Raw genomic sequence first — 26,836 nt, forward strand, 5'->3', positions numbered from 1 at the left:
AATATATCAGATACTCAGGTATACTGCCTTGTGCCCTCTGAATCCTAACTAGGTCCATCAGATACCCAAATTGAACCAAATGTATAAAACCCACCTTCAAAGAATGGCAGAATGAAGTTCCCCAGAACCATAGGCCTGCGACATTCTACCACCAGTCCAACAATTGAATAGAGCAGCTCAGACAAGGTTATTGTAGAGATGCAGAAATTATATATATTTCCTAACCTCACAAATAAGATCTTTAACTCTAAACAGTTATATAGGGCAGAGGTCGCCAACCTTTTGGACCTCAGAGACCACCAAACTCATAATTTTAGATACCAGGGACGACTAACTGGTTATGTGGGCATGGCCTAATCTGTGGGTACGGCTTGGTGGTCATGTGACTGGCTGGGCATGGCTTGTATATAAACATTATAAATATTTATATAAATATTGAATTTTTTATAAAAAAAGAGCAACTTTTACCCAAAACCAGGCAAAGCAGGTAGATTGAGTTGCTCACAGAATCACAGATTCATTCAGAGAATCTGCCATTGGCTAGCTCAGTCTGTCACATAAAATTTGCTTGCAAGCAGATTCATAAAATTAACTCACAACACACCATGCATGTAAATATTGAATTTTTTATTTTAAGAAAAGAGCAACTTTAACCCAAAATCAGGCAAAGCAGGCAGGCAGATTGAGTTGCTCATAGAATCACAGATTCATTCAGAAATCTATCTATCTGCCATTGGCTAGCTCAGTCTGTCACATAAAATTTGCTAGCAAGCAAACTCATAAAATTTGCTAGCAAGCAAACTCACAAAAGTAATTCACAACACACCATGTATGTAAATATTGTATTTTTTATTAAAAAAGCAACTTTTGTCTAAAATCAGACAAAGCAGGCAGATTGAGTTGCTCACAGAATCATTCAGTGATCTATCCATCTGCCATCGGCTAGCTCTGTCTCTCAAATTTGCTTGCCGTGAGTCTGCACTGAATTTGCTTGCAAGCAAACCTTCAGTCCTAAGGGAGGTTCGGCTGTGCTTAGCTAGAAATCCAACCATAGATTAGCTTCCCAGCTAATCTAAATCTCCTGACACAGCAGAACAGATGATGGTCGGAAAAAGGAAAAATAGCAACTTAGCAGACAAGTTTGCCGGGTAAGGAGTGAGTGGGCAGGGAGGGTTCCCCCGGGCCATGTGAGCTGAGTAGCCTTGTGTTTCTGTGCAGCCTGGATTAATTGCTTTGGGGGGGTGCTCTGGGGGTGAGATTTTTCTGCGGCCCACCAAAATTTTCTCAAGGCCCACCGGTTGGCGACCGCTGATGTAGGGGACAGTGCCTCTGAAAGCAATAAAATTCTCCTGGACAGCAGCCATTCTTTCATCCTTGTCCTTGAACTAAAGCTAATGCTTACATCCTAGGGAGATATGTTTATAAAACAGGATGACTTCTTTCTATGAACCCTCAAGTTTCTGTAATTCAAACCAGATTGGCCCTCTCCTTCAAAATAAAATATTGAATTGGAGCCTTATTATTAGTCAATCTGATATTAACGGCAGTAGACTGAGACCAGGACCATCAAGAATCTAATGACCAGGTCTTGGGATTCATAACACGGAGCTAGAAAACAGAAATGGTACAAGACACCAAGGGAAGCCCACTGCCAGTCTCCTACCACATTTCAACAATCATCCTAGATCAGACATTATTACTTTTGTAGGTTAGTGATCTTAATGGTTTTTACAGAGGAGGAGGGTATAATTTTACTACAGGAATAATATAACCTTGTCTACCAGGGCTTAGATTTAGTTTAAAGAAGGAATATGCAGGAGCAGCTGCACCTTTTTGCAGCCACAACTATTTTCAGAACTTTCAGGACTGCACAATGGCAGCAAAACCACACAACTACAGTAGCCATATGAACCTGGAAAATTTTTGTTCTTTTTCAATTTATCTTAGAAAAAATATGAGTTTATGTTCCAAAACAACTCTTCTGAATCAAAGTAATGCAACTGTACTGCAATAGTGCTAGAATATTTGTGACTCTTTTTGAATTTTTCATATTTCTCTATATTTCTTGACCATTTCTCTATATTTTAAGTGTGGAGAAAGTCACATTTGATTCACATTTAGCTCACATTTTGAGATAGAGAGAATTCAATTGAACAAATCAGTCAAAATATTATACCTGTTCACTGATTTATTAAGGAAAATGGCCCGAAGCTATACATTTGTATGAGGTAAAAGTATGTGAACCTCTAAATTATCAGTTCATTTGAAGGAGAAATTAGAGTCAGATGATTCATTCAATTGGATAATAATCAGATTGAACAACTGTGTGCATGGCAGGGTTGTAAGGAGAAAGTCACTCTTCTCCAAAAGGAACATTGTTGCCACCTACACTTTGCAAAAGACTACATGGATAAGTCAGAAGACTTCTGGAAGAACGTTCTGTCAATGAATGAGACCAAAATAGAACTTTTGAGCTTCAATGAAAAATGTTGTTTGCCAAAAGTAAACACAGAACACAGTATTTCAACTCCGGAATCCTATCTCATCTGTGAAACATGGTATGGTAGTATCATGATTTGGAACTGCTTTGTTGCCTCTGAAGTAGGATGGCTTGCCATCATCAATGGAACTATGAATTCTGAATTGTACCAGAAAATTCTAGAGGAAAATGTCAGGGTATCAGTCTGTAAATTGAAGCTCAAGGGAAAGTGGGTCATGCAGCAAGCAAGACAACAACTTAAAATATGCAAGTCTTATGACCAAAAAATGGTAAAAGCATATGAAAGTTAATGGTTTAGAATGCCAAGTCAAAGTCCTGTCCTTAATCCTATAGAAATATGGTGAAAGAAGCTAAAGCAGGCACTTTATATAATGAAACCCACCAACTCCTCCCTGAGTTGAAGCTGTTCTGTAAGTAGAAATGGGCTAAAATTCCTCCAAGCCAATATGCAGGGCTAATCAACAATTATCAGAAACATTTAGTTGCATTTATTTATTGCTGCCCAAGGGAAGCATATCAGTTTCTGAAAGCAAAGGCTCACATCCTTTTGCCACACACGAATATTTAGCTTTGGATAATTTTCCTCAATAAATAAATGAGCAAGTATAATGTGTTTTGACTGATTTGTTTAACCGGTTTCTCTTTACCTAGTTTTAGCAGTTGTGTGGAAAACAGATTGTGCTTTATGCAAAAACATTGAAAATTCAAAAAGGTTCACAAACTTTTAAGCCTATTCAGAAGTAAATCCCACTGGCTCCATTGGAACTTTCTCTCAGATATCTACAAAAAAAATAAAGGCTCCTTTAGGATAATGTCACTTCCTAGTAAATATATAAACATGTTCATCTGGTTTGCTTGGTAACAACACAACACAAATGATTTACTATTGCCTTCTTCCAAGGCAAGACTTTCCAATCTGGACTAAAGCTCTGCTGCTAATAAGCTTTTAGCCTCTTTAGCTTTTTAAAACCAGACAAGGTTGGCTAGGGGCTGCCCACTACATTCCAAATTGCCGCTAAAATCACAGGTTTTCTTTAAAGAAAGTAGATATCACATTTCAATGATCTATGACAAGCATAAAAAATGAAAGCATTCTTCCTGAAATGAGTAGCTAAAATAACCCTACTGAGACGGGAAACACAGGAGGGCAAAGGAACTGCTGTAAATTCAACATGTAAAATAGCTGTAGTAGGTGTCTGCTTGTCAGGATTAAGAAGGCTTTTTAGATTAAAAGGCAGGATGTGTATTTTTTAGCTGAAATAACTTATTGTTTTAAGCAGTTGATATTTCTGAATAATGAGTAATAAGTGTGGGAAGGGAAACTAGAAAAATATTGTAAGCTAATAATAGCCATTTGCAAAGTTGCACAAATTAATCGTGTTTTACTACAAAAAAGGTTCTACAAAGCTATAAAGCACTAGTACATGTTTAGATTCATGGTCTATAGTATGATGAGAATGAATTACTTATTCTCTAGGTTTACTATCATGTGAAAAAATAAATATATCCTACTGAATGTTTCAACATATTTTAATATACAGATCTTTGATCATTTCAACAATATTGATAAAGGAGATATAAGATAACAAATGTCATGCACCAATTACACTCTGTATCACTTACACCATTGCATAATTTAAATAAACATGTAGGCATTTTTTTGTGAAAAAAGTAAATACTCCCTCACAAACATACATGTATCCCTATCTCACAGAGCTAAAATTAGAATCAGGTGCACCAGGATCAGGTACAAATTATTAAAAAATCATTAGAGAGGATCTAGGCAAACATAGAATCATAAAGCTGGAAGGGATCTTGGAGATTAACTTTTTCCACAGAATTAAATGATGTACCTGTCAATTTTTGTTTAATAAATTATTGCAGTCAATTATTCAGGTTTTTTGTTCAATTATACCACCCTTATCTTTATATACTGTTTCAATGAAAATAACAATGATATATTCACATATATTAAAAAAGAAAAAATTAGATGGAGTGTACTTAGTTCTTCACATGACTGTGTATTCAGAGATATTCACAGTAAGTGGAAAACTCTGATTATGTTTAAGATTTATGGCAGTTTAACTATCAAAGTGAGCAAACAGTCATCCAAATATTAAATTGTGTTTTATTTTAGCGGTAGCTTTTAATTAGTTTTCACAAACTGTATTTGAAAATATAGTATGGCCAGGTTAAGACTAAATAACAACAATAATTAGCTCCTAGAAACTATTCTTATCATTCTAAAATATGGATTAGATTTTGCACCACATAAATCCCTGAGCCATTCAACTTCAAAAGAAAATTCACACACCATATACAGCTGTTGAAAACTGGAAATAGTTCTACACTACAGATTTCTACAATAATTTTTTGAAACAGAAAGCTTTGAAAGAATGCAATCTGCATAATTCAATTTTCTGGTCACATTAAACATGTAATAATCAACTATGCACTGACAATATAACCTAAATCCATGTAATACTTAATCTAAAATATTATCTATATAGCTGCCAAAAGATTTAAGAAAAAATCTTCATGTGATCAGCCTATTAACGTTATTAAATTATCATGCTACTCATGCAATTACAGACAACTAGCTGTTAAAAGTTATCTTCTGTTATCAAATTAGTGAATAAAACAGCCAGAGAATATAGCTACTAAATACATAGCATATTTTTCGCTCCATAAGACACACTTCCCCCCCACCTCAAAAGTGGGTGAAAATGTCTGTGCGTCTTATGGAGCGAAAAATATGGGCCATGGAGGCGGAGTCCTTTTACAATGTTGAACCCTGCCTCTTCTGTCTTTATCATTGCCCGTTTTCCTCCTCTAAACCTAGGTGTATCTTATGGTCAGGTGTGTCTTATTGTATGAAAAATATGGTAGTATAAGCTTAGTTTATAATTCATATTGCCTCATATATGCTATGTTTTCCCTGTACATCCAGTTGATTTGAAAATAACTTCAATCATATGTTTCTCCTCTAGGCCCTGAAACCACATTGCTCAGACTCAAAGCTGAAAATGGCTACCTTGTTATTGGGCATGAGAGAGGAGGCTACAACTAAGAGAAAAGGAACAGAAAAGCATAAACAAAGAGACAAGAACAAGAAGCCAATAACATAAACCACTTGAAATGAAAAAGCAAGAGATCTTAAATTCTGGCAATAGGATTAGTGTTAATAACAGGACTACTGAATAGCAGAAACAAGGACTTATAGACTCTTTTGAAGGACAAGGTACAGATATTTTGGAACAAAGTGCATATTTTACATTCTAGTCTCACTGGAATTGTATCAGCACAGCAACCATGACGTTGTCCAAGTGTTATATTTTCTTTTTTTCATAAGATTTTTCTAATTGCATGCCTCTGATTGTATAATATATACAGAATGAAGCCAGAAAATTTGCATTTATGTTAATGAGCATTATTGTTTTGCAAAATTGACTATTTGTAAGAAATAAAATTTGGAAAACACTGAAATCTGACACAATGCAAATACTTATAATTTTAATTCCCCTAAAGCAAAATAACAGCTCATTGTCATTAATTATTCTAATTCATTCTAAAGCACAGAATCTATAGTTTTTGTGCAGAAAATGTGAGAGTGGCTTATTAAGTGAAAAGACTACCTGCTTACTAATTTAACATTAAGCAAGCATTTTTTGAGATATGACAATCCCTCCAGATACTTCACATTAAAGCTCAATATGAATATAGTCACACTGACACACTTTAAATTTCAAAAACAGAATACATTGTCTGAATATAACTGCTTTTGTTAATTAGACAACGTACAAGTAATTGGGAAATAAGTTTAATCTTTGTCAAGCCAAGCTAATCAGAAAATCTGTATTTTAAAAATTTTGAAATTCTTACCAGCACTTGACAGTTTCCTCTCTCGTTCCCATTCCAGCTGCTCTCTTTCTAGTTGGTCTTGCCGCTCTCTTTCCTGTTTTTCCCATTCCAATCTCTCCCGCTCTTGTCTTTCCCGTTCTTGCCTCTCTCTCTCTAGGCGCTCTTGCCATTCTCGTTCTCGTCTTTCTCTCTCCTGACGTTCCCTCTCCAGTTGCTCCTGTTCTGATCGTTCTCGTTCCAGTCTTTCCTTTTCTAGCCTTTCTCGTTCTAGCCTCTCTCGCTCTAGTCTGTCTCGTTCCAGCCTTTCACGTTCCATTCTGTCCCGTTCCAGCCTCTCCCTTTCCAACTCTTTTTGTCGTTGTTGTTCTTGCAATTGCCTAAAATAAAGAAAATAAAAAGAGTTAAATGAAGTATTTAAATCAGAATAAAAGAAACCTGGTCATTAAGTTTTTAAATACACAGGATGTTATGGTAAAAGATTCAGTCTTATATACCACAGTGGTTACTTAATTTACTGTTTAGCTTGTTTTTTGATCCAGAATTTATTAGTTAATGTAAATAGTATTCTGCTATTTCCATAATATCTATGGACAGATGTTTGTCTGCACAATTCTGTTGAAATTTTCACTAATCATATGTGCAATACTCAAAACTGCTCAGGAGGATAATAGATCTTCTGCAAGTAGAACAAAATTCCAATTTAAACAGACCAGTTTTAAGTCTGGAGTACTATGAACAATTTCCATCTTAGAGAATTTATCTTTAAAAACCCACAGAGTCCAAATGCAGGCATGATATTCCGCTCTGAAAAAAAATCGGGCAGCCAAAAGAGACCCCCGCCGCGCGCCCGGGGAGCGCCCGCTGCTTTCCCTCGCCAGGGCCGGGCGGCGGCGTGTTGCACGGAGGCTGGTCTGTGGCTGGCCCAGCTCCCTTTCCTGCCGCTCAGCGGCCTCCGCACCGCCCGCCCGCCAGGTATCCGGCTGGGGCTGTCAGGAGTTGCTACCGCCGGCGCAGCTCACGCGCTCAGTCCCGCGTTGCCTCGGGAAGGGAAAGGCAAAACCAGGAGCCGCTGCTGCCGTTGCAAAGCGCCGCCGCGCTCTTCCTTTTTGCCTTTCCTTCCTGAGGCAACGCGGGACTGGAGCGCGCGGAGCCGCGCCAGCAACTCCTGACTCGGGCCTCCGAGGGGAGGGGAAGGAGGAGAAGAAGGGGGGGAAAGGGGGCGATTCCCAAAAAATTGGAATTCGATTTTAATCGGAAGAATATCATGCCTGCAAATGACATGGCAGAATTGATTACTTAAATCTTAATTCCATATGCTCACCATAAAACATTTAAACACAGCTTTTAAAAGGACACACTTTTTTCCGTGTTTTAAATTTTTTTTATTAGTTTATCAGATTATAAAACACAAAGAAAAATGAAAATAATGAGGAAAGAGTTGATACCATAGAAACACGAATAATATCCCTTGACACCATAGTAGCATCCCTGGATGCTTTAAAAGAAAGATTATCCAACCTTGAAAAAAAAGACACAACACAAAAACCTGAACATCCAATAGCTACAAACCACATCTCTACCCAAAAACCACAACCCAATCCACAAAAAAACATAAATCAAACAAATAATGATATCCCAATCCTCACCAGAAAAGCTGTTGAGCGTGAATGGAAACGTCCAAACGCCATCTTATTTGGTCTAGAGGACATCAATGACAATGATGACATCACAACTGTCCGAAACATCATCAGTGATTATCAAGCATCAACCATCTCCCCTGATGAAATACTTGACATTTCCCGCATTGGCCGAGAGCTCAAAAACAGAGACGGCTCTGTGGCCCCACGCTTCTGCAGGGTCATTTGCAAAAATGAATCAAGCAAACGTAAATTCATTTCTATTATAAATTCACTTGCCAAAAGCAACACTAACCATAAGAACCTCCATTTTCACCCTGACCTAACCATACAGCAACGTGCCCGCTCCTGTGTACTCCGCACTGAACTCAAAAAACATCTAGACTATGGAGAGAAGGACCTGTACATTGACTACCGAGCTGACTGTATCAAAAGTAAGTCACACAACCCGCAACTCAGCTTTAACCTTCAACCACATCCCTACCTCAACCAATCCACCATCACCCAAGACTAGGCACGCACGCCCCTAACTACCTCAATTCCAACTACTGCTGGCCTTAAATGCAAGCTACTCAATGCAAGAAGCCTTGTGAATAAAATACCTGAATTTCTCCTCTTACTAAATATGGCTAAATTCGACATCATATTTGTCTGTGAAACATGGCTCAACGCATCTCTCCCTGACTCCATTACCATAGTAAGAGACTATCATGTTTACCGATCAGATCGTGAAATTTGTAGAGGAGGTGGTGTTGCTATCTTCTATAAAAAGTCCTTACATCTAAAAAAACATCCAAGTTACCCAGGAGCTTGCTCTTCCTGAGACCATCATCTGTGAACTATCCTTAAATATCATATTTCGATTCTTACTACCCTGTTTCTCCAACAATACGGCCTCCCCCAATAGGAAGTCCCAGCATGTTTTATAGGCATGAAATGAAATTAAGCCCCTCCCCCCAAATTAAGGCCTATATTAAAACATGCGAAATGGGGGGGAATGATGGGGGGGCTTGCCGTTAGGAAGTACTTTTGTTGCATACCCGGATATGGTGCTGCCTGCGTTGACCCCGATACGAAGTGCCCCACCAACGCCGAGGTCAACATCCAAGCCGTTGCCTCCCGCCCGAAGATGCAAGGGGGGGGAATTAAGTCACCCCCAAAAAGACAGCCTAGCCATTTTTTCGGGGCTCAAAAAAAAATAAGACGCAGCCTTATTATATGAGAAACATGATATGTTACAGAGCACCTGATTATGACATTGAACATGTAAACAAGCTAAATTCACTACTAACATGGGCAACATCCTGCCCACACGCTTTTATCTTTCTTGGTGACTTCAATCTACCTCATATTAACTGGACCCTAAACAAATGTACAACTGAACCCATACATGCAACCTTCTACAATGCTGTTACAAATCTAGGACTGGAACAACTAGTAACCAACAATACTAGACTTAACAAGTGCCTCGATCTCATCTTCTGCAATAGATTGAATTTAATTTATAGAATACAAACTAAAGAACCCTTTTCCAACAGTGACCACAATATGATTGACTTTTGTCTCAACATACGCCCACACAAAAATCATCACAATGACATAATCCCCAATTATAACTTCAAAAAAGGCAACTATGACCTTATAGACAACGATCTCTCATCCGTTGATTGGCAATCTCTATTCACTGGAAGCAATACTGTTGAAGACCATTACAACATATTTTTACTTGAAGTCAAAAGAGTCACCAAACTATATGTACCAACAACTCCCAAAACAAAACAAAAAACAGATTACCCATAAAAATAAGGAAACTTCAATCCAAAAAGAGATCACTCTGGCGGAAAAACAAATCTGGTCACGTTGCCAACTTCAAAAGCTGATACAAAAATTTATGCCACCAGATAAAAACTGAATGCACCAATTATCACATTAAACAAGAGGAAAACCTTCTATGCACCAATTCCACCAGTGCTTTTTACAATTTTGTAAACAACAAACTAAAAGACTGAAGGTCCATCCCACCCCTGATAGGACCTAATGGTAAAGACTGTAACAACGACACCATTAAAACCAACATCTTTAACACATTCTTTGGCTCAATAGTTGTAAACAGCAATGGATCATGCCCAGTATTTCCTAGCCGAACCACAGACAACTACAATGATCTAATACATATCAATTTTACAGAAGACAATGTTGAAAAAGCACTATGTAATCTAAAACCATCTCTATCTATTGGACCAGATGGAATATGTGCCTACTTCTTAAAAAAACTATCCACTGCCATAGCAGAACCTTTAAGCATAATCTTTGAAAAATCTTTCAGGACCAGCTCCTTGCCTAACCTATGGTCACAAGCCACAGTCATCCCCATCTTCAAAAAGGGAGACCCCAGCCTAGTTGAAAATTACAGACCAATCTCCTTATGCTGCGTCACCTGTAAAGTCATGGAATCAATTATTAACCAATCCATTATCCTCCACTTAGAGACAAACAACCTACTCTCCAATAAACAATTTGGTTTCACAAAAAAACTATCCTGTAATCTCCAACTCTTACACTGCAAAAACATATGGACTACACAACTTGATCAGGGCAAAAAAATAGACGCAATCTACATAGACTTCTGTAAAGCCTTTGATTCAGTGGTACATGACAAACTATTCCTAAAACTAAAATTTTATGGTATCTCTGGACAACTGCATAACTGGATAGAAGCATTCCTGTCAAACAGACAACAAATGGTCAAAATTGGGAGGGTCCTATCAAATTCTGTACCTGTCAATAGTGGTGTCCCCCAAGGCAGTGTTCTAGGACCAACTCTCTTCATACTCTACATAAATGACCTCTCTGATCATATTAAGAGCAACTGTGTTCTCTTCGCTGATGATGTAAAGCTGTTCAATACCACAGAAAATACTGCTACCCTTCAAAAAGATCTCGACTATGTATCAGAATGGTCAAACAAATGGCAACTTCAAATCTCAACAAATGAATGCTCTGTCTTACATATTGGCAAAAAAAAAATCAGAAAATAAAATACATGCTGAATAGTCAAGACCTTGTTAATGATCCAAGCTCTGTAAAGGACCTTGGAATACTCATCTCTAACGATTTAAGTGCTAGAGCCCACTGTAACTAGCCAAAAAGGCATTAAGAGTTGTTAACCTAATCCAACGTAGCTTTTTCTCTGGTAATATCACACTACTAACCAGAGCATACAAAACATTTGCTAGACCAATACTCGAATATAGCTCATCAGTCTGGAACCCACATTACGTATCTGATATTAACACAGTTGAGAAAGTCCAGAAATATTTCACAAGAAGAGTTCTCCACTCCTGTACTCATTGTAGAATACCTTATGCCAGCAGACTTGAAATTTTAGACCTAGAAAACCTTGAATTATGCCATCTTCAGTCTGATCTAAGTATGGTATATAAATCATACATTGTAATGTCTTACCTGTCAATGAATACTTCAGCTTCAACCATAACAACACAAGAGCACACAATAGATACAACCTGAAGGTTAACCGCACTGAACTTGATTGCAGGAAATACGACTTCAGCAGCAGAGTGGTCAGTGCCTGGAATACTCTACCTGAGTCTGTGGTTTCTTTCCCAAATCCCAAAAACTTTAACCTTAGACTGTCTACTATTGACCTCACCCCCTTCCTAAGAGGTATGCAGGGGGCATGTGTAAGCGCACCAACGTGCCTACCATCCCTGTCCTATTGTTTCTTTTATATTTTTTTTATTTTTCTTATATGTATCCATGTATTCATAACTATGTTTTTACTTATACCTATTATCTTGTAAGCGATTGACAAATCAAAATAAATAAATAAAAATAAATCATATAACCTTAGGAAAAAAAAACTAGAGGAAGAAAAAGGAAAGAGAGAGTGTAGGGTGGGGGTAGGAAAAAAAGGCATGGAGATCCAACTCTTTTTATCACAGTATAAGATAACATTACAGACTCAACTTCAAAGGTCTCAAGTCTCAAAAATGGCGAAGATATCCAAAAATGGTGAAGATATCCACAGTAACAGGCTATGGCTAAAAAGAGGTTTTTAGCTTAATAAAGTTAATAAATCTCATAAAATAATTAAGAAATGAAAGGCACAACTTATTGTCCATTTGAAAAATGGGTGCTTTTTCAACAGTGAAGTAATTGCAACTCTACCCACAGCTGAATGTTTCACCGGCTGCTCTGAAGCTACTGAGGCTTCTTGCAGACCACTGCTACACAGAGAATCTTGTGAGGTGATTCTAGGACTCTCCTTAACTCAGCAAAATATATATAAATAAAAAAACATGGTTCCCTTGTTAGTAATTGAAAAAGCTTCAATCCAGAGGGAAATCCCCCATGACTAGACAGTCAGCCATGTTCATTGGAAGTCCCAGAAGGACATTCTTAACAGAACAGTAGAATAGCTTAAAGGAAAACAGAGCTGTATTGTATTTTACAAATTTAATAGTTAAGACAAAATTATGAGAAATGCAAAATTCTAAATTATGCCACAGTCCAAGTGATGATATATTTGTACTGGTTCCCCCCCAATTGTTTGGGTTTTTCATTTTTATTTTTAAAAGTTGTTAATATTTTATAGCTATCCAGAAAGAAAGTTGCTTTGAAGTATACTAGGCAATAACTAATGATATCAATGATAATGACTTGCTTTCAAGAGTTCTAAATAACAAAGAATCCAGTCAAAAGTATGTGTCATGGTCAGACTACCGGGAAAATAATGTTTTATCTCTCTCTCTTTCTAATTAAACAGCAAATGTGAAAATTACTTGACTTTCATTTAAAGTGTTTATATATTGTAAGACAATAATTTAAGCTTCTTGGAGTGAAAAAATAAATAAGATGTAAGCAAAGCTTTGAATGTTAGTGTCAAACTCGATTTCATTGAAGGTCGAATCAGGGTTGTGTTTGACCTCACAACCAGGGTGTGGTGGGCCTGGCCAGGGTGGGTGTGGCTAGCTCACTGTAACTCGTGTCAGGGGCACCTGTGGTGGCCAAGTGCTAAGGCAGGACTTCCCTCAGACACTCCTTCACTCTCATTATAATATATATCCTTCCTTTCTTCCTGCCTTCCCTTTTCTTCTTTTTCCTTCCCTCTTCATTCTCCCTTCATCTCCCTTCCCCACTTTTCCTTATTTTTCCTTCCTTGCTCTCTTCCCATCTTCCCTTCTTTTTCTTTGTCTTTCCTCTTTCCCTTTCTCCTTTTCTGTCCCTTCTTGCATGCTCAAATGCAAAACAGGAAACATTTATCCTTTTGTTTAGTTCTGATAGTCCTCTGCCCACGAAACTGGAGCTTAAGGGGCTGCATGCAGCCTCCTTGCACCCTGTTTTCGGCTGTGACAGTCTCCTGCACCCCTCTGCCAGCAAAAACGGGGCCTGTTTTCGCTGGCAGGGTGCTGCAGGAGGCTGTCACGGCTGAAAACAGCCCAGGAGGGCCGCATGTGGCCAAGCTCCATTTTTGCTGGCAGAAGCACCACAGGCTGGTCCTTTGCTGTTTCCAGGGCAGCCATGCGGGCCAGATCTAAACACCCTGCAGGCCTTGAGTTTGATACCCCTGCTATACATCATACTTTGGAACCAAATATTTTTAGATCTGGTAACTTGTGCTATAGGTATTCAAGTACTGAATGTTCCTTAAAGCAAATATATTGGGAATGTGAGAAAAACTAGTCAACTGCCGACTTTTTTTTGAAACAGATAAAACTGTAATGTAATGCCTAGCATAAGACATTCTGCAAGGATGATAAACACATTAATTCTCAATATTCAGAACTTTATTTAGACTTATAGTATATTCAACAAATGTAGAGATATCTATGGAGTAGATGTATTTTTTTTAAAGAACTTGTAAATCTTCCAAAGATTTTAGAACACATTTGAAAGATTTAGTCGTATCTTTATCTCTGCAGGAAATATTTTATACTTTTGAAATAATAAAAACCCAAAATGCTACTGGGCCAGAAGGGAGTTCAAGTAGCAAAAAAAGAGAAAGAGATTCTCCTATTTTGTTAACAGTGATATCCTAAAACTTCAGATAAAGCGATTCTGCTTTTATGTTATAATAAGGCTTACTTAGTGGTCATTCTAAAAAAGGAAAAAGGATCCTTTGAATTGTGCAAGTTATTATTTGATACTATTGTTAAATTGTAAGATTTTGACAAATTTTAAAGAAGGTACAGCCTTCAAAAATTCATCCAGCACAATCTGGTTTAATGAAAGAATGTCAAGCCTCTGATAACATTAGATTACTGGTAACTGTGTACAAAGCATTGTATTCTGAAAATAATGAAATAGCTTATTGACTCAAGGAATTTCATATGGTGTTCTGTCAACAAGCAATTGTTCTTTCTGCAGATTCAGAAACAATATCAAATATTTACCCATCTTAAAGTTTAATAACATACATATACATATGCGCGCATGCACGCACACACACACACACACACACACATTATTTCAGTCACTGGGATTTCCTGTAGATAGATAACTTTATTTTGATCTATCATCCGTTTCAAATAGAAAGATATAAGATCTAGCTGTAGAGAACATATTTAAGTATAAATAAAATAAGTCAGCATTATACTCTATTAAACAGACCCCAACCTACGCCATTATTATCAGCTGGGGCCGGCTCAGCTCAGGGCCGGCATTTTTTTCGCGGCTGTAGATAGATAACTTTATTTTGGTCTATCATCCGTTTCAAATAGAAAGATATAAGATCTTTTATGAAGAAAAGCCCATAGCTTAAAAGCTACATAACGCCACCCTTTAAAAAAGATGGGCCCAGCAAAGCGGCCCGCAGTTATACCTATTAAAGGACAGCCAGTTTGATGTAGTGGTTAAGGCAGACTAGAAAGAGGAGACCCTGCATTCTAGTCCTACTTTAGGCAAAAAGCCAGCTGGGTGATTTTGGGCTAATCACTCTCTCTCAGTCCTAGGAAGCCTTTATGAAAAAAAATCAACAGCAGAATGTTATTATAAATAATGCTAAAATTTCTGATTTATATACAACCCTATGCAAATATGTCAGACATAACAAAATGCCAACATGGTGAAACAGAACATCATCCCGATAATTTTTCTGAAAGTAATAACCTTTGTTTATTTTCAGTGAACAATAATATTAATTCAGTTAAACTGACTATAAGCTTTTATTAAAAACTCAATAGCAGAATGCTATTATAAATAATGCTAAAGTTTCTGGTTTACATACAACCCTATGCAAATATGTCAGACATAACAAAATGCCAACATGGTGAATCAGAACATCACCCCAATAATTTTTCTTAAAGTAATAACCTTTATTTTCAGTGAACAATAATATTAATTCATGGATTAATGGATGTTTAATACTAATTCAACTTTCTTCAAAATACAATTGATTACTTACAGCAGAAGCCAATCAACATTTGATCTATTATGTTTCTGAATGTTAAAAAGATGCCTATACATTTTCATATTCTGTAGTCTAAATAGTTATTTTTTACTGTTCCCCTCTTTATATGTATTGGCATATTGTAATAAGTTTATTTTTAGGTATTAGCTAAACAAGCTATCAGCTGATGTAGCAATGGATTTACCCTTATGACTCTATACCACGATGATACTATATTAACATCATGAATCATTCAATGTAATAACATGAACTAATGTTCTATTTAAAAACAAACATTATGCCATCCATTCTAACAAATGTAAGTGAATACTAATAATTATATTCATACAGAATGTATTGACCAATATTCTCAACCTTTTTTTCACCAATTGTTTTTCTTCTGTAACACTGCCCCCCCTTCCAATCCATGTGCCTTTACTGGGAAAAAGAATACTGTTTACACACACTGCTTGTAATGAATAGACTTTGTTTTAATTTAAAATAATTTTAATAATGCAGTTTGTAATATACAATTATATACAACACATTATTTTTAACTTATTAGACAATTAATGTGAACAGATGCAAGGGTTGTTGTTGTTGGTTTTTTGGGTCAGTTTCCATTTCATTAAGTGATAAGTGAAGATCCCCTCTATTCACTATATCCAGGCAGTTGTACATATGTATTAACAAATAAATGATGTAATTGAAATCTGATTTTTCAAATACAATTTATAATTGCAACTGGCACCAGGATTGCTGTTTCTAAGTGATGTGGTTGTGAACTGTGACATCACATAATGCAATCCAGTCCGGTTGCTGTTGCAACCTAAGATGCACGGGTTGTGAGGTACAAAGTAGGAGGAGTCCTAGTTAAAGAGCACATAGATACCACAATGGGGTAGGGAAGCCCTGACACAATCTGTGAAAATCTTGGGGACAGAGGTTCTGTGGTAAGGCAAAAACTGCACAAGCTCAGGAAGGCTGGAAAAGGCACTGGGTGCAGGAATATGTGTGAATACCAGATGGCTCAGGAAGGAGAGCACAAAGAAGGCACAGGGTGGGATCTAAGAAAACTCACTGCAGCCAATTTGCCGGGGGACAACTAGCCACGGGACAATTCAACATTGTATTAATAGTTTCATTGAGGTACTTTTATTATTGGTGATGTTTCCATCAAAATTATTGTAACTCTTGTATTTTTTTTGGATTGACTTTATTTTATTATTATTGGCCATGGTTCCATCAATATTAATTTCTTGAATTGTCCCATGGAGAATTATCCCATTCCGAGGGATGTGAATGCAGGGGGGCCTGGAGAAAGAGGGTTTCATTGCATGCAAGTGCAAGGAGGCCCAGGGTATGTGCAAGCACTAAGAGGACAGGGAAAGAGGGAAGGGGATGTGTGTGAACACAGAGAGGCCTAAGGAAGAGGGCACTTGTGGGTGGGTGCCTGTGAAGGGAGGTGCAGGAAACAGCCCCAAGGAGCAAGTGTGAGCAAAGGGGAACATCAAACATATGAGTGAAGAATGTTGGGGTGTGTGGCAAGGGAGAAATTTACCCAAGTAACTTGTGGGCTTCTCTTCCAGCTTCTGCATTGTGTTTACTTGTGGAAAGCAAGAAGGGAAGGTTGGATATGGTGATCAAATGATGGTAGGATGCTGCAATAAGTTTTCCTTACAAGCTGGTTGTCAAGCACCCATATATTGTTCACATGATGTGGGGGCACTGCAATGGCTGGAACTTCTAGGAGTAATGGTAAGTTCTTTCATTTAGCATGTTGTAATTTCAAAGGTTCCCCCACAAGAGGGGGGAATCTAAGTCAGTCTTGTGATTGATACTGTAAATTCACAATTTTAATCTGCTATACGCTAGATGTTTTCAAAATGGCTGTGCACATGGATGCTGCGGCTAATCGCTCCTTCTTTCAGTGTATGGTGTGTATGATTGTGTGTGTGTTTTGGATCCTTTCCTTGATTGAATCCTGTGGGGCAAGGAGCATCTATAGTCGGCAAGCCTTGTTACAAATTGGACTGAAATGTGAAAAGCTATTACAGACGATTGTATACATTCTCATAACATACCGAAGGAGGCAGCTAGGCCCCTGGGGGAGCCATGGATCACTATCCTTGTAGGAAGGATAGAAGAACAGGAAGAGGAAGAGAGGATGCCATGCTGGGGTTTTCTTTAGGCTGAGTAAGTTTCCACACAAGCCTTCGATTCCAAGTATATTTCTTACCAATGCAAGATCTCTGACTAACAAAATGGATGAATTAAGGCTACAGATTGCAAAGACTAAATTCATCAAGAACTGCTGTGTTTTGCTAATCACAGAAACTTGGCTTCATTCACTCCTTCCAGATGCAGCTGTTGAGCTGGAAGGCTACATAGCTCACAGTCAGGACAGGAGTAGAGATTCTGGCAAGATCAAAGTGGAAGGTTTGAGCCTTTATGTGAACAAAAGCTGGTGTGTCAATACAAAAACTATAGACAGCCATTGCTCCATGGATCTGGAGTATATGACTCTTAATTGTAGATCCATATATCTTCTACGGGAATTCAGCGTGGTTTTGATTACTGCAGTTTATGTCCCACCTGATGCCAATACTACCATAGCTTTGGGATTCTTGTATAACATTGTTAGTAATCAGCAGAATAAGTATCCTGATGCTGTGCATATCATAGCAGGGGACTTTAATCAAGCTGATTTAAAAGAAGTGCTCCCTAAATTCTATCAGCATTTTAAGTGTGCTACTAGAGCAGCAAACATATTGGACAAAGTATATACCAACATCAAACATGGCTATAAGGTTGTACAATTACCACATTTGGGACAATCAGACCATATGTCACTGCTTTTAGCACCAGCATACATCCCTCTTAGGAGATGGGCTCTGCCTATAATAAAGACAGTAAAATCTTGGCCAGAAGATGCTTCCCAACAACTTCAGGATTGTTTTGAGAACATACATTGGGACATCTTTTACCACCCTGACCTAGAAGAGCACACTGCAGCTGTTCTGTGCTATATCAAACACTGCACAGATACTATCACTGTGGATAAACGTATTAGGATCTATCCCAATCAGAAACCCTGGATGACCAAGGAAGTCCAGCACCTCTTGCGTGACAGGACCAAGGCCTTTAGGTCTGGTGATGGGGCAAGATACAGTGTTGCCAGAGCTAATCTGAAGCAAGGTATTCGGAAGGCCAAGACTGATTATAAGAGGAAGATTGAGGATAATTTTTATAGCAACATGAGGCAGGTGTGGCGAGGGATTCAACAAATTGCAAACCATCAACTGACCAATGTCATCCCTGCTGAGGGGGATGCTTCATTGGCAGAGGAACTGAATCATTTCTTTGCTCGCTTTGAAGTGGAGACATCAGACATGGATAAAACACAACTACCAGCCAATTGTAGCCCCCACCTCATTGTGGAGGAACAGGAGGTGAGGAGCATTCTGAGGGCTGTGGACCCTAGAAAGGCTGCTGGTCCTGATGGTATCTCTGGCCGAGTGCTTAAAGACTGTGCTGATCAGTTGGCTGGAGTCTTTACCAGGATCTTCAATCGGTCTTTATCCCAGTCCACATCTTGTTTGAAGGCTTCCACCATTGTTCCGCTGCCAAAGAAGTTCCCTATCAATAATCTCAGTGATTACAGACCAGTGACACTCACTCCTATCATCACAAAGTGCTTTGAGAAATTGGTCTGCCGGCACATCATTTCTGGTCTTCCGCATACATTTGAAAAACACCAGTTTGCATGCAGAAAAAAATAGATCTACAGAGGACACTATAGCCATCACTCTTCACACTGCTCTGACTCATCTAGAAGGGGAGGGGCTATATGAGGATGCTTTTTGTGGATTTCAGTTCTGCATTTAACACAATTCTTCCACATAGACTAGTGTCTAAACTTCTGGACCTTGGGCTTTCTAATTCAATCTGCTTTTGGATTATGGATTTCCTGTCTGGCCGCTCACAGAGGGTCAGATTAGGTAATCATACCTCTTCAGCCCTTATTCTTAACACTGGTACACCACAGGGTTGCGTGTTGAGTCCCTTACTCTATACTCTTTGTGTGCATGACTGCATTCCCACTCACTCTAGTAATACTATTGCTAAATTTGCAGATGATACAACAGTGGTGGGACTTATCTCCGGGGGGGAATGAGTCTGCCGACTGAGATGAGGTGGACCGGTTGCTTTTGTGGTGTGGAGACAATAACTTGGTCCTCAACACCAATAAGACCAAGGAGCTTATAGTAGATTATAGAAGGAACAGATCAGACATCCAGCCCTTGCTTATCAATGGAGACCAAGTGGAGCAAGTGGCCAGTTTTAAGTTTCTGGGTGTTACCCTAAAAGAGGACCTGACCTGGGATGCCCATATTGCAGCCCTGGTCAAAAGGGCCCAGCAGAGATTATACAACCTGAGACTTCTCAGAAAACAACAACTGAATGAAAAACTGCTGGTAATCTTCTACCGCTGCACCATAGAGAGCGTTTTAACATACTGCACTTCTGTATGGTTTGCCAATTGCACAATGGCAGATAGGAAAGCACTCCAGAGGGTTAATGTCATTGCCCAGAAGATCATTAGTTGCCCTCTCCCCTCTTTGGAAGAGCTTTATAGCTCCCGCTGCCTTAAGAAAGCTCAAAAGATTCTCAAAGATCCATGTCATCCTGGGAACCCTTTTTATGAACTATTACCATCTGGCAGACGGTACAGAATAATAAAAACAAGGACAAATAGGCTGAAAACAGCTTCTATCCCAGGGCATTAGCTCTTTTGAATTCTGCTGTATAGTGCAGTGTTGGTGTAGTGTCGGGGGTTTCCGGTTCAATTTGTGAAGGGTGAAGGATGTGTGTTTGTGTTTATTTTCATGGTCATGGTCATGATGTGCACTGAAAATGGTGTTTGATTTCATTGTACGAGGTGCAATGACAATAAAGTAAACTAAACTAAACCATCATTATCAGATTATATTTAATGTTTAAGGATAAGGAACAACTCCTTGCTCCCTGCTTCCGCCTTAAAATGTATTAGCTCTGCCAGCAATGTTGAACTAAGCTAAGTACAGATAAATATTTCCAATATACCCTTTTAAACATACCTCTTAATCCAGGGGGTCCCCAGCCCCTGGGCCCACTACTGGGCTGTGGCTCATTGGAAACCAGCAGCGCAAATGTCGGGTGAGCATGCGAAGCTCTATTTGTGCAAATGGCAGATATGCGCACCCACCACTTGTGCAGAACCATCCCCTCTTTCTCCTTCTGCTGCTGGTCCAGAGCTGAAAAGGTTGGGGACCACTGTTTTAATCTTATCACTTAATCAGTATCATTGCTTTTGGGAAACTGTTTATTTTCTGAAATTTTTTTATAGCAAACTGCAAGCTAACAGCAGAGGAAGACAGAAGAATAGAGAACAGTGACCAAAAAAATTGTGTTTGCAAATATCATGTGCTAGTATTGCTCAAAGGCTATTCTATTAAATACCTTAGCTGTTGTTTACAAAAAATGTATCCTAAGAACTGTAAATTGCCCATTTTGGATGACTGGATGAACATATCCTTTAAATAAGCAAACCCTGATGGCAATAGCAACAGCAATAGCACTTAGACTTTTATAACACTTCACAGTGCTTTACAGCCAGCCCTCTCTAAGTGGTTTACAGAATCAGCATATTTCCCCCAACAATCTGGGTCCTCATTTTACCCACCTCAGAAGATAATACCTGGCAGAAGGGGATATGTTGTGAATAATCGAATGATGTGACGAATGCATGACTATATTTTCTATTTATTATTTTAGTTTTGTTTATATTATGAATGGGTTTATTATTTGATTGCTAACTGCTTAGAATCTTCAATAATGGGTACCATACAAATAAAATAAATAAACTAGTGTCTTAATCATAAGAATTAATAGTTTCATTTGTTTCAGTGAGCACTACAACTTTTTAATTAAAAGTTTAATCTGACTGCATATACTCAGTAAAAACAGTTTCTGGGTAGAGGGGAGTAGAAAAAGAGGTAGATAAAAGATGATATACACCTTAACTGTGGTATCAATATTTCTCTCAAGACTGTAGTTGCACTTCTCTTTCATAGTTAATTCCAGTGATTCAAAATGTTTATTACTTTAAAATGGATAACAGCTTGATATATTATCAGCTCAAATGAAGTGATGTCCTTATCATTGTATTGATCATTAGAAGGGCAACTATTGTGAATATCCTGCTGCTCTCACTAATTCCAAAAGAAAGCTGCAAAAATTATTTGGACGTATTGCAAAGAAAAGACATTGAGGAAATTATCTGCCACCTCTTCCAGATGGAACTTCAAGTTTGGTGAAAGACAAAGGATCGTAACCATTGTCACGCTGGGGCTGTAACACCACTGCAGATTCACTGAATTTCACACAGAATTTCATACAATTTTTATCTAAAAATACTTGTGAAGAGAGATATTTTCAGAAACTTTTGCTCTTTATTAAATTATTTACTTTTTCATAAATGACCATTAATGTCCAATTAGAGAAGGCCATGACAAAGATTCTGGAGAACAAAAATTGTTAAATTTCCATAAAAACATTCAACTATCACCATAATTATTATAATAGTTGTATCCTTTTTAAAATTGACTAACCTTCTCTGACTTTCCAAATCTTCTTGTACTGGGCCATTTTGCACTTGTGGGGGAATTTGTGCATTTTGTCGAGGCAACGTTGGACCTGAGGAAAATTAAGTTATATTTTATTACAATATCATTTATAAAGATGATTCCTTTTTTGGGGAAAAAAAAGTTCCATCAAGTTTTGACTTTCTACTAATTATTTCTGATAATTTTTAAATAAAATCATATTCAGCTCATCAAATTTAGTATCACTATAAAACTGTCTTGTATCTTTGGACAAGCCAAGTTTGAAGTCAAGTATTTGCCTAAATAAAATGCTAATAGAGGGGAGAAGAAGGTATGATTGCCAGAAGAATCAACAATTATTTCTAAAGGCAGGTAAGGATACATTGTTTTTATTATTATCACAAAACTGAATAAAAGCCTGCACCCCTCCCCTTTATTAAAGGATGAACTCCAGTTCTAAGTTTCATTCAAGGAAAAATACCACAATAAGCCAAGACAGATTTACATTTTAAGTTATATATATCAAATGGTCAAATTTGCTGACCATTGTTTAAGAATCTAATTGGATGATACAGAAAATGGAATAACATATTTCATGTAATCAGTTTAAAGTAAACAAATTACAATGCATGTCGCAACCATGCCATAGTCAAGATGGAAACTAAACAAAAATTGCCTCCAGAGATCCTAGTTATTCAGAACTTCCTAGAGCTAATAGCATAAAAATAATTTAAATGCTTCCACTGCAATAACTAGCCTGATCCTAAAGGATTGTACTGAATTCAGAACATTTTCAATGTATCACTTAATGCAAGGTTTCTATATTTTAACAGACAGCCATGGAAGAAAAGAAAAAAACCTTTAATGCTGTATTTTAAACAATGATTTCTACCACATAAGAAGCCTCTTTTTAAACTGTATGAAACCTTTCAAGGGCCAAATATTTTTCAACAAGGTGTTCTTTGTTTCACGAGACTGTAATAAACTTACAAATTTGAAAATATAGAATGTTGAATAAAACCGTCTGTTCTTCTCCAAACAATGGAAACATCTCCTTACCTCATCCACTAGACTTGCAGGATTTTGATGATTTGAAATTTGAAGGCTGCTTCATGTTCCAGTTTACATGGACTTCAGCCGACATATAAGTTAGGGTAATTTGAGACTCCCCCAACATTACTGAACTTCAAACCATCAGCAGTTGTAGCTGCTGCAATTAGTGATATGCTAAAAATTATAGTGGTTCACTGTGATGTCTGCCTGATCTATGATCTCAGTCCCTTCACAATTTTGAAATTTTCTGTTAATTTCAAACTGTTTGGTAAACGTGTAATATTATTAGTATCTTCTTCTTAGTTCACAGTACTTTAAGAAGATAATGATCCAAAATCATGCCAACAGAAAAAACTCTACTCCTGCTTCGCTGAATTTCTGAAGAAAGAAAACAATAAGAAGCTGTAGCTGCAACTAAGCAAGCTGAATCTGTATCTAAGTTAAAAGTCCCAGTCTCCAAGGAACTTCAAAAAGCTATTTTAACTCTAGATTTCTCTGAAGATTCAGAGACCCCAGAGAATCCATCTACTTTGGATGTGCTTGTAATTTTAAAACTGCTTTCTCATGATTTGAAGCAATTAAAAATTTATGTAGATGCTCTTAATATGTCTTTTGAGACATAGTTTCTTCTTCTAAAAATGTGCTGGAGCTTCAAGAAACAAACTGGCTCTCATGAATACTGATTAAATCAACCTGAATTTGCTGATAAGTAGTACATCAAAGTTTTTGATGGGCTGCAGAAAAGAAATAAAGCTACCCAGAATGAATTATCCTATTTTCTGGTTTCTGAAACAGAACTAATGTATATTTTTAATGTTCTTTATGACACCAAATCAAATCAGTCTTTAATATTTGTGGAGTCTAGGTGGGCCATATCTGCATACGTAATTATATTTTTTAACTATAATTGTATCCAATAAGGAAAGCGTAAAAAGGAGAAAGTAATAATGGTGAAATTGTTGGGTTTATTCCTTATGGAATTGCACATAGAATATGGTACATAGAGTACAGGAAACATCTCATTCTCCAATGTGCTGAGCAGAGAATCCAAAGAATGGGTTAACTCTGCCTTTCTGCCCAGAGACTGAGTCCTTTAAACTTTTAACCATGCCTCTCTTTCCCCAGTTTCGACTCAGTCTTTGCCCAAGAGAGACGTGTTTTACAGAGCAAAAGGCAGAGTTAAAAAATTATTTGGATTCTCTCAGGAAGATTGGGTTTAAAGCAAATTAAAGCAAATAGAAATATATAAATGATATAGAAATGAATAGTAATTTTACCAGAATCTTGTGAATTTAACACTTCTAAGGCATGCATCATGGCACTTGCAAAGACATTGGCATCTTCTTTGCTGCCAAAGTTGAGACCATATACTTGTCTGGCATCCCGCCACTGATGAAAAGTCTGTGTTGCTTGATTGTATTTTAATCCTTTTGGAATGGCACAATTGATTACCACCTAAACAAGCAATGGAAAAGTTAAGCCCTAAATGGGTTTATTATGATGCACACAATTTTACTTTCTTGTTACAAAACAATTAAATGGATTTAGTTTTATAGTTGAAAATTCTAAAATAATGCAATGATACTTAGTATACAATCTTCCAAATAATTGATAAACATGAACATTTAACTATAATTACACAAACAGGTGGAAATAAACCATAAAAGACAAAGTCCATATGCTGAAGATAATAGAAAAAGTCTGAATCTACATTAGGAGCTGCAAGGATCTTAAGCATACATTTTCTTTGGATTTATTCATGGTGGAACTACCATAAATGATAGTCCCAGGCCATTTATATCTGATTTCTAGAAGCATGCCAGATTAATAACATATAAAAGCATACTTTAGCATACAAAAACCTGAGTTAAATTCCAAAGAAATGTATAAAAATGCTTGTAGGTAACTTTTTATGTCAAAAGTAGGTCGTGTATGTGTTAACTGATTTTTCAGGATATTATCTGTACAAGCATGCTCTTGGACTGCCTACTCATAAGTACAGTGTTCATTTCCCACATCCATTTTCCTTACATAGGTCAGAAAAAAAAACTATCTGTAGATTGATGGGCTGTATCAATAAAAGAACGGCACTAAAAATTATAAATAATCTAACTGTTAACTGTTTAGTGAAAGAAATGTTAGCTGTGTTCATTATACAAATCAATTAGATTAGTCAGCAACAAATCCAAATAAAATTTGTAATAGGTACTCCCTATTTATCATCATCATCATCATTTTCATTAATTTGGGGTCCCTTTAAAAGTTTTGAATCTCTTCACACCAGTAACCTTTTAGAAAAGGCAAAGAATAAGGCACATTATTGCTGATACATATTGAATAAATCAGAAAGCTAAAGAATATAAAAATAAGTCAATATATGCTTCACGTATTATAGAAATACATCTGATTTGGTTAACCATGTTAAGTTGTGCAATGTCCCTAGGAAAAATGGAAATCCCATGATGCAAGACCCATAGACAGGTCAGGAAGCAACAATTTAGATGGAACATGGCAAAACATAGGTCCAGGTCAGTAAAAATATGAAACAAAGCTGTGTACTCTCCCTTTATTTATTCAAGCTACATGCTAAATAAATATTGACAAAAGCTGCATTGGTTGAGTGTGGTTTTAAAACTGCAAGTAGAAACATTAATAATCTAGGGTGATTACACTACTCTGATAGTTGAAAATGCAAACTATCTGTAAGCTGCAGAGTGAAAGTGCAGACTTCAAATTGACAATAAAGATAAAAGTTGTCAACTATTAACACTAAAGAAACCAGCAATTAAGAAATACATCACAAACGAGGCTTCCCCCAAGATGGCATGCTGAGCAGCAGGGTGGGTTTTTTTTTCTCTCCTGACAACAAACAGCTACTTATACTGCCAAAGCTATATGGTGAACAAACAGCAGTTAGGAATGAGCTAAAACAGTGGTTCCCAAAGTGGGCAGTACCACCCCCTGGGGGTGGGTGGGATGACTCAGGGGGGCGCTAAGAGGCAAGGGGGGCGATAGAGGAGTGCTGGAGGTGGACCCCTCGCAGGGCGCAATTCGGGGTGGGATTCTACCAATTCATTACCATTCCCGGTAGTTCGGAGAACTGGAAAAACGGGCCCCTGGCCGGTCCCACTCCTCTCCGCCTGCTCCTCTGTTCCCTGCCCAGTCAGTCCTTATTGTGCATGCGCAACATTTGCATGCGTGTATGACAATTGCTGACGGCCACAGTGGCACGTTGGAGATGCGGAGCAAGCAAAGGCGGAGGTCAGTAATTTTCACTGCAAAAAGCCTCCAGACACCGCGTCTTTTTTCGGTGAGGCTGGAGTCCAAAAAAAAAAATGCAGCGGCTGGAGGTTTTTTTGCAGTGAAAATTATCGACCTCCGACTTTGCTCTGCTTCTTCAACGCATCACCGCCACCACGTTCTAGGCGGCGGCCATACAGGCTCACCCCATTGACAACTGCACCACTCCACTTGGACTTGCTTGGGCAAATCCCTCTGGTGCAGCGGGATCAATGGGGTGGACCTGAGGGGCCAGTGCTAGAATGTGGCTGCAACAGCACGTTGAAGAAGCAAAGCAAAGCCAGAGGTCGGTAATTTTTGCTGCAAAAAACCTCCAGCCACCATGTGTTTTTTTCGGTGAGGCTGCAGACCAGCCGCACCGAAATAAACATGCAGCGGCTGCAGGCATTCATGACAAGGGCGACATGGGCTGGCGGGGAGCCCAGCGACA

General features: G+C 37.9%; 1 protein-coding gene across 1 annotated transcript in view; it reads right to left on the reverse strand.

Moving 5' to 3' along the window:
- Window positions 1-26,836, reverse strand: part of ENAH (ENAH actin regulator) — a 74,071-nt gene that overhangs the window by 16,113 nt on the left and 31,122 nt on the right. Inside the window, exons 3-5 of the mRNA XM_026682162.2 lie at window positions 24,384-24,561; window positions 22,060-22,144; window positions 6,383-6,738 (exon numbers count right to left, since the gene is read on the reverse strand). Of these exons, the coding sequence (XP_026537947.2) occupies window positions 6,383-6,738; window positions 22,060-22,144; window positions 24,384-24,561 (619 nt within the window). The remainder of the gene's footprint in view (window positions 1-6,382; window positions 6,739-22,059; window positions 22,145-24,383; window positions 24,562-26,836) is intronic.

This window comes from Notechis scutatus, chromosome 1 (genome assembly GCF_049901735.1).
Source record: "Notechis scutatus isolate UNSWTSFEM ecotype Mainland chromosome 1, rNotScu1.2, whole genome shotgun sequence".
Lineage (NCBI taxonomy): Eukaryota > Metazoa > Chordata > Lepidosauria > Squamata > Elapidae > Notechis > Notechis scutatus.